The sequence below is a fragment of the Thermobia domestica genome, chromosome 1 (genome assembly GCF_964235325.1).
Source record: "Thermobia domestica chromosome 1, izTheDome1.hap1.1, whole genome shotgun sequence".
NCBI classification, from domain to species: domain Eukaryota; kingdom Metazoa; phylum Arthropoda; class Insecta; order Zygentoma; family Lepismatidae; genus Thermobia; species Thermobia domestica.
In genome coordinates this window covers 280,330,589-280,347,154 of record NC_137454.1, presented here as the reverse complement: position 1 = coordinate 280,347,154, position 16,566 = coordinate 280,330,589, and the positions used below count along the sequence as shown (strand labels likewise).

Here is a 16,566-nt window from a genome sequence, read left to right as displayed (position 1 = left end):
CATTGAAATTCAAATGGATTTCTTTTTACAGAAAACAACTGCTTTGCGGCACGGGTTAACGTTGATGGATTTTTGTGAAATTTTGTGTATGATGTTTCTATTACCAAAGGAAAAGAAATAGGGGGTGCGGCGGAAGAAATTCGAAAATTTATTTTTTTCCCATATACCTAAGGACCACCCTAATGCATTCCCACTCGCAACACCTCGGCACGGCAAGGCAATTGAGCCGGCTCGTTCCGACTAGGTCGCGCTGCGCAAAACGCTTCAAAAGAGCTGCGCAGTGAAATGACTGTATGTTAGCTTCTGGCATATTTAAAGTTAGAAATAAGTAAAATAAAAAGGTTTTAACGTAAATAATTTGCAGTTTAAGTAAACCATTTCAGTGCTTCATAATATTATTTTATTCCTATATCACAGGGGAATGACTCATTCCTTTCATTCCATTGAGTGACCGCCCATGATATACAACCACTTGCTCTAATGATAAAATTAACAATTTCCTAATTAAATTCAATGTATAGATAATTGTTGAGTTGCGTTGATTTTGAGTTTAGCGTCCTTTCCAGCAGCGAGGCTATATCAGACGGGAAATACTGATTAACATGGAATCCGAACGACATGAGCTCCCGACGGCAATCGAACCATGGTCTCCCACGCCAAAGGTATAGATAATTGTGTCTTATATAGCAGTTAATATTCTTGCTATAAAGTATAAAATAACTAAACATTTGATGTAAATAAATGAAAAACTAAGATATTGCAGATTACTGAAATTGCGATTTAATTCAATTTCAAGCATTATATATCTATATAATTGTTCAAGTTGCTTTATAAAGATGCAGATTATGAATTATACTAATTTCTTCAATGAAATTAAATAAAATGTTTAGTTTGAAGTCCCATGCTTATGTCGGCTAGGTAAAAGAGACAGTGATGATGAGAAATTAATGAAAATTGTGGAACGAAGAAAGTGGGAAGAAACAGGAGAACCCTGAGAAAACCCACGCACACGACGTTTCTCGACGACAAATCTCACTTTGTGGAAGCTGCTATCGAACCAAGGACCCCATGCAGCTGATGTGAACGCTCTACTACTAAGCCACCGCGGCCCTATGAAAAATACAACCATATTTATTCTCTCTCTCTCTCTCTCTCTCTCTCTCTCTCTCTATATATATATATATATATATATATATATATATATATGTATATATATATATATATATATATATATATATATATATATATATATATATATATATATATATATATATATATAGGAATAGGTATCAGGAGCATGAATAGTTTTCATCTTGGACGTATGGCTTGAAGTTGGTATTTAACTCAAACTCTGTTCTTAATGAGTTTAGTTTATTTGGAATTTAACGTCCCTTTCAACAGCAAGACTATATGAGACGTTGACGTATTAATTAACGTAAATGCCGAACCACGTGAACTCCCGACTGGTAGTTCTGATGATGATTTTGAGTTGAATGTCCCGGTCAGCAGCGAGGCCATATGAGACATTAACCCACTAATTAACATGGAATCCGAACCACATGAGCTTCCACCAGTAATCGAGCCCGGGTCTCTCACGCCAAAGGCGCGTACGCTAACTCCCGCCAGGAATTGAAATCTGTTCTCATTGTAAGTATGTTAACATTCCTTATTTTACCGTCTTCGTATAATTTGATGGAAGTGGAGAATAAATACGACTCAGCTTTGAAACATGACAGTAATCTGATTTTATTTTGTCAAGCACTTTAAAATACAACTTCATATTTTAAAGCACAAGCCATTCCTATATAGAGAAAAGAAATTTATTGTACTCAGGCTCGAACCGCGGCCCTCCGTTTCTAGAATTCCAATAGCATTATTAAACACTCTTGACCACAGATGACTCACGCGAATGCGTTTGATATAGCAAATAAAATCGCTCCAAACGCAGATTAACCCTTGGAGTTTTAAATAGCCAACTGAAGATATTGATTGATTTTGCATATTGGAACTTTGCGTGAAGTGTAAATTGTATGTTCATCTCAAAAATAATTTTCTGTTGTTTCAATTTTACGTAATTGTGTGTGTGTTCCTAATACCTGTGCACTGTGTGGAAACATTTTCCTTCGGAATATTCTTTACGTAATTATCTGACAGACTAAAGTTTCATAACAATCAAAGTTTTTTGTTTATAATTTTCTTATTGTGCTTTATTTTTTTAAAAAAAAATCATAAATAATTATTCATTTCTACACTGCTTTGCTAAAGAAAGCACAAAGAAGCGATAATATATTAAGAAAACTGATTTTGTTAATGAAAATGTGAAAGTTACATTATATGCGAACTTTTTATTGCGGATGACGATACCTGCAAATGACAGGGGAAGCTTGTTTGGTGTCACTGCATTGAATTATATGAGAATTTCGAACCTTCTTTTGCAGTTTAATCCAAAGTTAGAAAATGTGATTGTACATTCTCCGGAGCTGCTAATATATGCAGTGCCGGATTAACCTATAACCTAAACAAACTATAGCTTAGGGCGCCACTCTTTTGGGGGCCCCAAAATCTAAACAAAAAACTGGATATACACTGCCGGTCAAAAGTTTCCGGACAGGCGCTTCAACTTACATTTTTATGAGCTAATCAATATATATTCAATAGGGAAAACAACCAATTCGAAATATTTTGTTTGTATAAGTTTCTATAATGTCTCAGGAGAATAATAGACGCTTTTCGTTTATGTAACATGTTTACATGTAGTAAAAAAGAAAGACTATTGAATTATTGTAAAGTTGGCGATTATTTTAATTAAAAATAACGTGATCAGGATCATCAAATAACTTTGAATGATCGAAGTACGGTTAAACGTTAGAAGTTAATTTCTTTTTATAGTTACCCCTAGAATATAATTCCTTAGTATACAGACCTTATCGAGTTTTCATTATTAGTGAACAATATTATAAGATACAGTACAGTGACGTTTTGAGCAGTGTTTGTGTGGATGTTTTTGTCTCTTCTGAAGGTTTCTTGCCGTTATTATTAGAAATCACGCACAGAGTGATATTAAGTGAAGACGTACACGTTGGTATCATTATGCGTCATAATATGAGCTTTTCTATTAGTCAAATACCTTTCAAACTGAAATAGACTCAATCTACTTTTGGTGATTCCATCAAGCGTTTTCAGCAAAGACGAAAGGACGTGGACAAAAATAAAACTGGAAGGTTTCGTATTACGTCACGTACGCAAAATCGTATTATAGTATTGTTTGGCAAAAGAAATTTAAAACTTACTGCAGCGGAACTCCAATCAGAATTTAATCGTAGTAACCCTACAAACATTTCAGTTATTACTGTGAATCGACATTTGAGTGTAGCTACACTCTGGGTAAGAGTTGATGTGCAGAAACCATCGCAGGTTCAGTGGAAACAAGTAACAGAGGCTGCAATGGACCCTGAAGAACAAAAAAATAACAGCAAAGCAGTAGAAACGCGTATTATGGACTGATGAGTCAAAATTTCAAGTTTTTGGACAATGAAATCCAGTTTATGTTCGAAGATCTGTTACAGAAAAGATGCGTCCTAACTGTGTAACCCCGATTATTAAAAATGGAGGATTTTCTGTGATACTTTCGAGGTGTTTTGCAAGTTCTGGAGTTGGTTAGATTCACAAAATACAAGGAAATCTGGACAAAAGTGGTTATTATTCCGTTTTAAGCTGCCTTATTATTCTCTCAATATTTGATTCGATTGGCCGCAGAATCCCTTTTCTGCAAGATCCTGACCCGAAGGACACGTCCAAATTTTGTTCTAATTATTTTAAGAATGTATAAGCCAAAGGAGATATTTGTATCATGGAATGGCCTCCCCAGTCTCCAGAACCTGTCCCCGTTCAACTTCTCTGGTAAGAGCATGGCAAAAGTGTACGAAAAGACTGTCCAACATCTGCTGCTGATGTGTTTGATATTCTGCAGAATGCCTGGAATAATAATTCAGGTGAAAATCTTCAAAAACTTGTAAGCCACATGCCCCGATTGGTGAAACGAGTGAAAGCGGCAAAGGGCGGTTTCTTTGACGAGAAGAACATTTAAAGAATTTGAAAACTGTCTTTGTTGGATAATGTTATTATGTTATTCTGATGTTAAAACTATCACTGTGTTCCTGAAATACCAAGTATCTTGTCCAAAATTGCACCATATTACAAACCTAACTTAATATTTCCCTGTTTTTTGATCTGTCCAAAAACTTTTGACCGGCAGTGTACATTTCCAAAGTATAAGAAAATCAATAAATAAAATAAAATTTACATATACGTAGCAACAGTGCTTCCTGTTGTGTAGGCTTCTTTTATGTAAGTTCTAATAAATGCTAATGTGCTTCCTAAATTATCACTAGTTTCTTCATGTCTGTGTGTAGGGTGCCTGTATTCATCTAGACACATAAAGGGCCCCATTGCCTATAACAGCTTAGGACCCCACCAAACCTAAATCCGGCTCTGCATGTAATTATGAATGTAACACAAAAGGTTATGTTTGTCTTTGGACTTTCTATCATGCGGTAACGCTTGCGCAGCAAAAGCAGAAAACGCAAAAAGTACCGAAAACAGCCAGTAGCAGGCGAAGACATACTTGAGAGAAGTAAAAACTATATTTGTGTAGCACTCCAAATCCAAAGAAGCGTCATAAATCAATACATTTCGATATAAATCTTCAATAAATTGGAAAACCATGCTATGTGACTCATTATTTATTTATATCTCTTCAAGTTATTTGTTATTTTACTTGCAAAATGAGAAAATATTATCAACTTTGTTTTTGGAATATTAGTCCAGGGGGAGAAGATGCAAATTTTAGCCGTACCATGATATATATATATATATATATATATATATATATATATATATATATATATATATATATATATATATATATATATATATATATAAAGTTTTTCAGCTGATCTTTTATGATTTTGGAGTGCTGATTTCGAATCCGATGAGTGCCACTCTGTAAACCTTGGGGAAACTTCGCAAACGGGGGGTAAAGAGAGCGGCGGTCTCTTACTTTCCATGTCTTAAGTTACAGGATTATCTCAGCATAATTTCATTTTTCTCATATCCTATTGACAGTAGAATGCTAATTCATGCATATGTTATACATAACCATACTAGTAACCGTTTAACCTAATTCGAAAATTTTCTCACAAATGTCAGGGTTTCCAACTATCAATAAAATTTACAACAATATTTTTATACAGAATATTTTATTTTACAAAATTTTCATGCAGAAAATGTTAAGAACAAGAGAAATATCATATGTATTCCAAATATACAGTCCTTAAACTCTCATACGAGCTATGAATAAAAGCCAGACAATCACTAGAAGGGAGATGGGAAGTACAATTTTTGACTTCTAAATATGATTAGTACAGATAGTATAGATATGATATGATTAGTAGAAATTATAGTTTCTCTCTCTTGAACGTCATAGTTGCCAACTATGACGGAATTACGTTTTTTTGTAATTTATGTCGAATTTTTAGTGATAAAAATGTAGGAGTAAACTAGATCTACGCAAAGTATATGCAATATTTTTACTTACTCTTCATATAATTTCAAACGAGCGACGGAGATAAGAATTGAGAGCATTTTTTTTTTTTTTTAAGAAAGTTTGCTTCATCGTCGTAATACAGTATTATTTTTTCTTCTTATGCAGGAACAGTGCAATAATAAATTTTTACATATTAAAGCAAACGTAAAGCTTTTAAATTACGAACATGAAAACTTATGTATTGTTTATGCAAGGTCGTAAACTAATTTATATCTGAGAAGAATCAGACTGGTTCAAAATTTATGGCTGGTGAACACATAGTAAGGCACAAAAAGAGTGTCTGGAATGGAACATGAACTATTCAGTTTATTGAAACTACATACATGAGATATGGTCATGGACATGCTGTTGTAATTGAATTTACCCTGCAGGCGAAAACGTTAGCCGTATGAGTTCTTTCCTAAATGTGTTTGATCAAATTCAGAAAGACTTAGACGATATGAAGAAATTGGAAAATGAGGACTTACTTTTCCATCACAAGGAGGAGACAGGTCCATGTATCAAAGATGACTATGCAGATAGCGAGAAGATTCCAAAGTATTTCCAAGAGAATAGAAGCAATGTTAGACGTTAACGAAATCAGTGAAGTCAGGCTCAACTGATAATTATAATTGACAACAGTGTTATTTATGTTCGTTCATTGTGCCTGCTCGTATCATCTCATGATATTAACCTGGATGATGTGCTTTACAATAAATAAGCTTCAGTTCCAACTACACTGAGAAAAAAATGTAGATGGCGTACTTAAAAAGATAGGTTACATGCGTAATTCCTGTAGTTTTTGGACTTAACGTACAGCAGACATATAACTGAAAACGCATGTTTTATAATACTTTCTGTATAAGTGTTCCATATATACGTACTTTCCGTATGAAACACTATAGGCGGTCAGGATCTCACATATAAATGGACGTATATAAGATATATAGCTGAAGCATGTAACGTAAGTATATGCATGTTATATACGGAAAACTGTTAGATGTCAGACATCCTGCAATGGCATGATGTAACATCTAAGGGCAGTGTGTATGTAGCATATGGATAACGTATGATCCATACTGATTTCTGTAGTAAGCAACAGGGTTTCGTATATTTGCACAATATACTGCTGTCCGGAGAACGGATTTTTTTCATAATGAGAAAGGCAAAATGTGAGGAACTCCCAAAAATGTGCTTCAACACAAACTTACCGTAATGAAATCTGCAAGATCGCTAACAAGCACCATCAAACTATCACTCTTGACGGTTGTGCAATGCCCTGGCACGTATCATGGCCAGCACATCCGGCTACTGTAGAAGTATATATATATAGAGAGAGAGACATTTCACAGGAATGGTGAAAGTGAGCTCAAATAAGCCCATATTCTGCATATAGTATTCGACAGATACTATGAGAATAGCATCAAAACAGCAACGCGAAGGAAGCGACAACAAGGAAATTCAAAACATAAATTTACATTATTAACTCTTTTACTCAAAAGAGCGTTTATATTGACGTCAGTGAATATGAAAATGCAACTTATTTCATTAATCACAGAATCGCTCATGAAAATTATCATAGACAATTCTCATAGATTGTTATCACTAGACCGCAACTATCCCCCATTGAAGTGGCATCATGATTATGGGTTGAACCAACAACACACGAATAAGATGACGTAAATATGATATACGTAGTTCTTAGAGAGGCTAAACATGTTCCTCCCCAATCTATTGGTGTGAAGTATGACGATATGGATGAACTAGCGCTGCTTGCCTATCATGTATATGATCAAAAGCTAACTACACCGATCGTAATTAAAAATGCGCAGGACCCACAGAAGTAATTGACATAAATGAAGTTGTAACAGTGCACAGTCCATATATGGTGAATATTCTGGCAGCTCATGCTCTAACTGGTTGCGATACTATTTGATCTCTTGCTGGGATTGCTAAAGGCTGAATCCTGAACATTCTGTCGAAATTTCGAGGCACACTTGAAGCAGTTCGCGATTCCACAGTTGAAGAAAGTCTAACAGCAGAGCAGTGTGATACGAGTACATTTGTCACTCAGTTATACAGCCCTACAGAAATCGTTACCAAAGGATTACTAGCTGAACTATGGAAGAAAGAGTTGGCTAGCAAGACAATCACAAGTCTGTCATCTCTTTCTAAGCTTCCTACAACTGTTGGTGCACTGCAGGAACATTATAAGCGCGCTTATCTTCAGACAGTCATATAGAAATGAGCTGAACAAACTAATCCTCCTGATCTAGATCCAAGAGATTTCGGATGGAAATTTTAGTTATATGCTGCAGAAGAATACGTACTTCGCATGTTGCCCGCAAATACACCAATAGCACCTGATGTACTAGTGAACTCAATTAGCTACTCATGCACAACGGGATACTATCGTGGTTGTGGTTGACTTGAAAGGTCATCGAAGTGCATATAGTTCTGTACCTGCCAAAGTGAGTGTATGAATGGATCAGAACATTCAGAATAGAGTGATCAAGAGGAGTCCACTGCTTTTCCTGTGCATTGATTCTGATACAATTTTGAACTGTATTTTTCTTTTCCCGAGACAACACACGTTAATGTTTTCAATAAGATGTAAGTATGCAGGTACTGTTGGAAAAACATAGTTGATTTTGTTTTCGCTTGGTGTTCTGCGAAAAAAAAAAAAATTAAAATTAGACAGTAAGAAAAATATTACTCCATTTTACGAAAGAAATATTTCTTATATCGCTGTCTCAATTGTAGCTTTCCGAATAATCAGTTTTCCTATGATTATGGCGTATTCGAAGTGACTTGAAGAGCAAATAAAAATATTACGTATACTTTGCGTAGACCTCGTTAACTTCTACATTTTATCACTAAGAATTCGACATAAAATACGAAAAAACGTAATTCCGTCATAGTTGGCAACTATGACGTTCAAGAGAGAGAAACTATAATTTCTACACAAGGAACACTTTTAAGGCTATTCACAAATGATTGAGAGACAAACTGGAAATAGTTTACAGGAAATATATACTATATTTGAATTGTTCCGAATGCGTTATTTTCGTACTGACCATATTTAGAAGTCAAAAATTGTACTTCCCATCTCACTTCTATTGATTGTCTGGCTTTTATTCATAGCTCATATGAGAGTTTAAGGACTGTATATTTGGAATAAATATGATATTTCTCTTGTTCTTAACATTTTCTGCATGAAAATTTTGTAAAATAAAATATTCTGTATGAAAATTATTGTTGTAAATTTTATTGATAGTCGGAAACCCTGACATTTGTGAGAAAATTATCAAATTCCGTTAATCGGTTACAAGTATGGATATATATAACATATGCATGAATTAGCATTCTACTGTCAATAGGATATGAGAAAAATGAAACTACGCTGAGATAATCCAGTAATTTAAGACAAGGGAAGTAAGAGAACACCACCCCTCTTTACCCCCTGTTTGCGAAGTTTCCGCAAGGTTTACAGAGTGGCACTCATCGGATTCGAAATCAGACCCCTAAACCATACAAGATCAGCTGAAAAACCTTATATATATATATATATATATATATATATATATATATATATATATATATATATATATATATATCATTGTTCATCAGCTTCTCCCCCGGACTGTATTAATGGGAAACATTATTCAAATAATTTTCTTGAATTTAGAAGTGAGATATAGTTTAAAACGTTAATTTGGCAGAGTAAAATAAGAATTAATTGTGATAATGGGGTTTAGAGAAGTTTGCTTCCAACATTTGAATTTCCGTGTTATTAAGACCTTGGTGAAATTTCATAAGATATTTGCTATTACCTAAATAAATGAGTACCCTATAATGTTAAAAGATAATACAATACATTATGTACCTGCCCGTACTACATCTGCAGAAATGTAGCCTTCAGTTTCAAGAACATAATATTTGGATGATCTAAATGATATTTCAGGTTGATCTTCTTTATCATATATTGTAATCGTTGCATTGCTAGGAAAACCTGAAAAGAATAAGAAGAGAAATAATGCAGATGAAAGATTATACCAGTAAACAGATGAAATGTTAAATTAACTCAGAAAGTTAATTTGATGTTTCAAAATACAATTACGTGCTAAGACATTTACAATTAATACGATAATTCGCTGTTCAGTGATGATGATAGAGTTGTTGATTTCAGAAAAATACTCGTTTTTCACTAGAAAGATTTAGGGAAAGGTCATTGATTATATGTGGAAATAACAAAACAACATGCGATTCAATTCTCGAAATTCCATTTTCTCATAAACGGGTTAGGTTACTGCAGATCAGGTATAACTCATTTTATTTGTATTAATCAGTGGCGTATTTAGGGGGGTGGCTTCCGGGCTTAAGCCCCTCGAAATCTTACTTAGTATAGTAAAGTAAATGAAATATCTTGCAGAATGTTCACATTTCCAGGCAAAAGCCCCCTCCCCGAAATTTAGCAAAGCCCCTCCCGAAACAAAATCGTAAATACGCCACTGGTATTAATAGTCTATATTTTGGTGTATTTTGGGTTATAGCTGATCTCTTGAAATTCATGACTGTCGTATGAGGTCAACATCACGTGTGAAATACCAAAAAGCACGAGATGTTCTTATGATTGTACTACAATCACTTCCCTAATTTAAATGCAATTTAGTATGAAAGGCCTGCACCAAATCTGTTTGTAGCTGGAAATGGATGATGATCCTGACACCATAGAGGAGAATTGTAACACCCTACCTAATGCCTACAAAACACAGCTTCCATGTTTTAGATACTCGGTTCAACACATGCGCGGCGTTATTGTGTCTTGCATATCTAAATTTCTTCAAATAGGTAGTTCAGTGTCCATCTTAAAACAGCGACTCAAAATGAAACATTCAAGATGGTGTTAGCATTTTTCTCACAAGTAAACACAGAGGACAGCATGGTATTTGGGGGCAATCCGAGCCTAGTGTAATGATATTGCACATCTACAAATCGCAACCTTCCGAGATAGGTCAGCAAATGCATAATTGACTATATAAGATAAGCCGGATAATGATAAACTAGTGAAGCACGACACATCCCAATAGTCTTTCCAGCAGGAAGCAACATCACCAAACTATAGCGAAGTGATCCATCAACAGTTGAACGTGAATCTATCCAGCCTTGCCTATCATAATCCCATTAAATGAACAGAATGACCATTTTACCGCATTGACGTGATGTTCGTCCCGGGAAGTAATTTAAAATAGCTAGTTTAGTCGTAAAAACTAGATGTTCCTGTACTACAATCCAGTGTTGATCTTACACCTTGACTGATTGGATACTATGCATATTCTCTAAAAATCTCCTTCTGTGTACCAACCACAGTGTGTTAACTTGAAAACTGAAATTATTATGAAATCATTCTAGTTATATATATATAAAGATAACCGAGTTAAAAGTAGTAATAAAAATATAAAGGTAGTAAAGGTAGTTATAAATATATAAAGGTAACCAAGAAAGTTCTGTAACTTTTACACCCACCACATTCGAACATCGATATGTCAGCTAAGATGTACCTGGAAGATCAAAAATAATAATCATCAACATCGACGACTTTCTTCCAACGTTTTGGAAGGCCATGGTTTCCATCGCGGTAGAACTCGGTGGACCGTGAAGCGAAGAAGGTATAGAGTGCATTTTGCACTTCTACTAGGGATTTGTACTGGCGTCCTCTAAGGTGATTATCCAAGAAATGGAACATGTGATAATCGGACGGAGCAATGTGCGGGGAGTATGGCGGGTAGTGAGGTGAGGTGGAAAATTTTCCGCGGAAAATTTTCCGCTATATTTTTCAGGAAAATTTTCCGTTCTAAAAAAAAATATCAGTAATCAAGCAACAATTCCTCAGCAATCATAAAATTGGTCGAATTCATGTACAGAAATGTAAAAAAGTGAAAGATCGTTTAAAGAATCTGAAAATTGTCATGGCTGAGACAATTTTCAGTAGTACGTAGAAACAAGTTAAACAATTTTTCATGAATCGAAATATTTTCTGTCTTATATGAAAAAATTGAAGAACATTTTATGAGTAGGGAAATTTTCATAATTTTGAAGGAAAAAGTAAAACAACTTTTTGTGAACCGGAAAGTTTTTACTGTACGTAATATCATAATATAAATTATTAACAATATATGAAAGAAATAACAATCAAACTGAGTAAATTTCAAACCAGAATACATGAAAAACTTATGGACCTATATGACATAAAGAAATACAAATGAAATTATAACAAACTGTATATGAAAACAAAATTATCAGGAAATGTAGCCTACATGTTGCGCAAACGACAAACAATAAAAATGGCACATTTATTAAATAAATTTATGAAACAATTAAGAAAAAATAACTAAGTCAACTGGAAACATATTTCGATAGTCGAACCAAAGGATGGGGTAGAAAACCACCTATCAACGGCATCACATCTAGTGCCACTGCCTGCCTTTCCACGCCATCCAATGACACCACACCCTACTTGCATAGCACGTCGTCCAGCTGTACAAATGTTCAGTATTGTCCTCTGCGTTAGAGAAGAAATATCTCATCTAGTTCTTTTCCATGTGGTAAGGTGCCAAGAACCGACGACACGTTGCCACGTTGGATAGCAATAGATATACGTTGTATTAAGAAAGACGTTGAACGAATAACTCCAGTAACGATAGAAATGCGTCTGCCTACTTCTCTAATAAAATCAAGGCTTGCAGATCCCCAAGCATCACTAGTCTCGATGGCAATCAGAGCAAAAATAAATTTATCAAGGAGGCTGTTATATTTCCTTTGCTTTTCTACTTCTCTACGACTAGCAACAGCCCCAGCATTCATAACAGCTAAAGAGAGACTTGAATGGGCAAATGTATCTGAACACGTAAAGTCCCAAACTAGTGATCTGCCTTTCAACCAAGGAACTAATGTCATGCCATCAGGTCGTTTACCATCTGAACGACAACATCCTGAAGGTTCACGTATTGAAGGAATTCCAGCTGTGGTAAGGGCTCGTAAAATGATATCATTCACAGAGGAGTGTCTAGCGTGTCTACCCATGCTCTTCATGCATGACAGGCCATGCAGGCCACGTTGGTTAACTTGATCCCCGCAAGCTGGACAGCGATGTGGCTCACAAATATCTGCACCTAATCTTAAGGCGACAGAGATTCGAAATGCTTCATTAGTCATATGAAGACCTAATGGTGGGGAGGGTAATGCATTCAACCATGCCCCAGCATGTAGGGATGAGGCAGCACGAATCCTGGCTTTATCTTCTGGAACAATAACTGACTGTAAGAGAAGTTCATGAAAATGCGCTGCAATTGGTGTGTACCAAGATTCCTGAGAACCTATTTTGTTAATCTCTGGAAGATCTGTATCTGTTAAATTTTTCCATTTGGTAGAGCCTTCTTGAACTGTGCCATCTGGGTCTAGGTGGTAACCTTGCGGAAGAAGAGCCTCGACTAAACGAAAAGATCCGTGGTAGGACGCTAAAAAGGAAGGAATCGCCATATCCACGGATCGTCGAATACCAAGACCCCCTAATCTCACAGGTAAGGATGCTTGAATCCAAGATTCGTCGCTTAAGGAGCAGTTTAAAATTGACTCCAGACCCATTTTAAGGATATGATCGTATTTCTCCAGTAATGGAGTCTCATTCCAAGAAGGAAAACATCGTAAGAAGTAGTTTAAACGAGGGATCGACAAAGAGGCACGTAGAAGAAAGAAAGCTGCATGAACAGAAATCGAGGCGAGTCGAGACAAAAAATATTCTAACTTCGATATTTTGCTTTTCGAATACAGGCGAGAAACAAAATGCAAGGAATTTTCATGAATCGGAAAATTTTCATCACGATGTAGAAACAAGTGAAAACACTTTTCATAATCCGGACAATTTTGGATATTATGTATAGTGATGTTAGATGGAAAATTTTTCACTACATTTAACTGCACGTTGAGATATACAATTCCTGTAGAGAAAAATTAGACAGCAACAAATTATAATTTTCCAATTAGATTTCGAGAACCAGAAAATTTTCTAATGTTTAAAGTTGGGAAGTGAAAATTTACATAGTGAAACATTCTTGAAATAAAGAATCGTCAGATTTTCACTTCATGAAACTTTTTAAGACAATATTTATTACCAATAAATTCTACGGCTAAAGAACGATGTAGGAATAAGTGGAGTATGTATTTATGAATCGGAAAACATTTATGACTTTTAATAAATTGAAATTTTAACCCTCGAGTAGTCGCGCCGCGGTCAAAAGCACCGCAGGGAAATTATTTTTTGTCGTGTGCCCACTCTGTTTCTCCAACAGACTCCACCGTCTACCTAATCTTACTCCTCACCTTCCCGAACATTCCTGCTCAATCACTCCCTTATCCGTTGTTTAGTTTAACTACTAGTGATTGTTTAGTGACTTTGCGGTGCTTTCCACCGCGCGCGACTAACCGTGTAATGTTTTTTCTCAGTGTTTCGCTCTGCACGTGACCTTTGCTTTTGAGATGTTTTAAGCTTTATAAACATAAATATTATTTTAATGGATGGAAGAGAGGTCGACAAAGTTAACAAACTGATACCAAGTGTGGAAAAAGAGGAAATTAGAAATGAACAGCTTAAAAGAAGGTGAGAAATGTTAGGAATGGACTATTCGGATAAATCAGCCATGATGATCTCGTGGAAGCTTTGTCTGAGAAAGATCATAACAAAAAGATAATGTAGAAGTGAGTGAACACGAAAGTGGAAGTGAGGAGTCTGCGAGCCAGTCTGAAGATCTTAAACCCAGAAATGGCTAGCGATTCCCCGAAAGTAGTCAGAGCAGCAGAGGCCGAAATAAGCGACGACGAACTGTAAAACAGTGTAAATTTGAATATAATCTAGAATAATTGAATGTAGTGTTGTATAGGTGAAGTTTCAAAATAATTCAATGTAAATTTGATTTGATTTCAATTTAGCACCCCTTTCAGCATCAAGGCTATGTAAGACGTAGACCTACCGCTTAACTTGGGATCCGAACCACGTGAGCTCCCACCGGGAATCGGACTCCAAGCCAAAGTTCCAAGCCAAAGGGGCGTATGCTAACAGCTTAGCTGCGTGTGAGCTCTAATCGAATGTAAAATGCGCTGTGAAGCTTTGTTTAATGTTATGTTTATATAGTATTTATTTTACTAATTTACTATTGCATTTCTAATTTTAGATGAACCAAAGAGTTGACAAAAACAAAAGATCATCATCAGAATTAGAATTTTCAATAAAACCAGTGCGTAGTTATCTGTCTAAAGAAATATGTAACGAAAAAAAAAACATTTTATTCCAAATACGAAATAAAAAAGAAAATACATGTCTAGTAGTAGGTTCCACTAATAGTTGCTACTGTAAAACTTATTATAATAATATTTTAATCTTTCTTAATCAGAAAATATACAAAATTACGTTTCTGATACAAGAAAAATGTTTAAAACTATATTTGCAACACATTATGTTCTTGCGGTCCTTTTGACCGCGCGCGACTATTCGCGTTACTTTTTCAGCGCGACTTCTCGAGGGTTAAATAATAGAATTGGATATTTGTACTCTACAAACTCATGTTCTCTGCACTTTACACACACACACACACACGCACACACACACACACACACACACACACACAGAGAGAGAGAGAGGAGTTGAGTTGATTTTGATTTTAACGTCCTTTTCAGCAGCGAGACTATATAAGACGGGATCAACTGATTAACGTGAAATCCGAACTACATGAGCTCCCGCTGGGAATCGAAGCCAGGTCTTGCATGCGAAAGGCGCGTATTCTAACCGCTTAGCAACGAAGGAGCTCGCAGATGAAGAGAGAGAGAGAAACACTGTGTAAAGTTTACTTCCCAACTTGAAATATTACAAAATTTTCCGGTTCCCAAAAACTAATTGGAAAATTATAATTTGTTGCTGACTAACTTTCCTCTACAGAAATTCAATTTTGTAGCTGAATGCGCAGTTAAATATAGTGAAAAATTTTCCTTCTAGCATCACTATACATAATATCCAAAATTGTCCGGCTTCTGAAAAGTTTTTTTCACTTGTTTCTACATCGTGATGAAAATTTTCCGATCTATGAAAATTCCTTTCACTTGTTTCTACAGAGCAATAAAACTTTCCGATTCACAAAAGGTTGTTTTACTTTTTGTTTCAAAATTATGAAAATTTTCCAGCTCAAAAAGTTCTTCAATTTTTCCATACAAGAGACAAAATATTTCGATTTATGGTTTCACTGGTTCCTATATAGTACTGAAAATTGTGTGAGCCATGAAAATTTTTAGATTTTTTAAACGATCTTTCAATTTTTAACATTTTTATACATGATTTCAATCAATTTTATGAATACTGAGAAACTGTTACTTGATCACTGATAAGTTAAGAACGGAAAATTTTCAGGAAAAATATAGAAGAAAATTTTCCACCTCACATCACGTCTGAACAACGATATAGGAATACGTGGAGTATGTTTTTATGAATCGGAAAATTTTCCGTTTCAAAATTTTCCGGAAAATTTTCATCACTGATGGCGGGTGAAATAATGTTTCCCATCCAAGGCGCAGAGTGGTGTCCCGGGTCATCCTAAACACGTGGGGCTTAGCGTTTTCCTGTAACAAGAGAGCCCCTTTGCGTTTCAGGAGTGCTGGTTCCAGTGTTTTGAGTTTTTCTTGAACACGGCTCAACTGCTGACAGCACCCAGTTGCATTGGTGCTTTGACCAGCTGGTAGCAGTTCCCGATGCACGAAGCCGCTAGCAGTCCACCAAACACACAGGAGAATCTTCTTCTGGTGCAGTGCTGGTTTCGGCTGTTTTGGAACCGGTTCATGGAATGCTAACCAATGATGACGGCGCCGTGGAGCTTCGGACAGGACCCACCTTTCATCACATGTCAACATCCTGTCCAGAAATAGCTAATTCCTCAGACGGC

General features: G+C 35.7%; 1 protein-coding gene across 6 annotated transcripts in view; it reads right to left on the bottom strand.

The window, feature by feature from the left end:
• The window catches only part of LOC145661112 (extracellular matrix organizing protein FRAS1-like), a 3,375,101-nt gene that overhangs the window by 624,512 nt on the left and 2,734,023 nt on the right, over positions 1–16,566 (bottom strand). For all 6 annotated transcript variants that reach the window (XM_081726561.1, XM_081726566.1, XM_081726573.1 and 3 more), the window contains one exon: positions 9,471–9,596. In XM_081726561.1, coding sequence (XP_081582687.1) covers positions 9,471–9,596 — 126 coding nt within the window. The remainder of the gene's footprint in view (positions 1–9,470; positions 9,597–16,566) is intronic.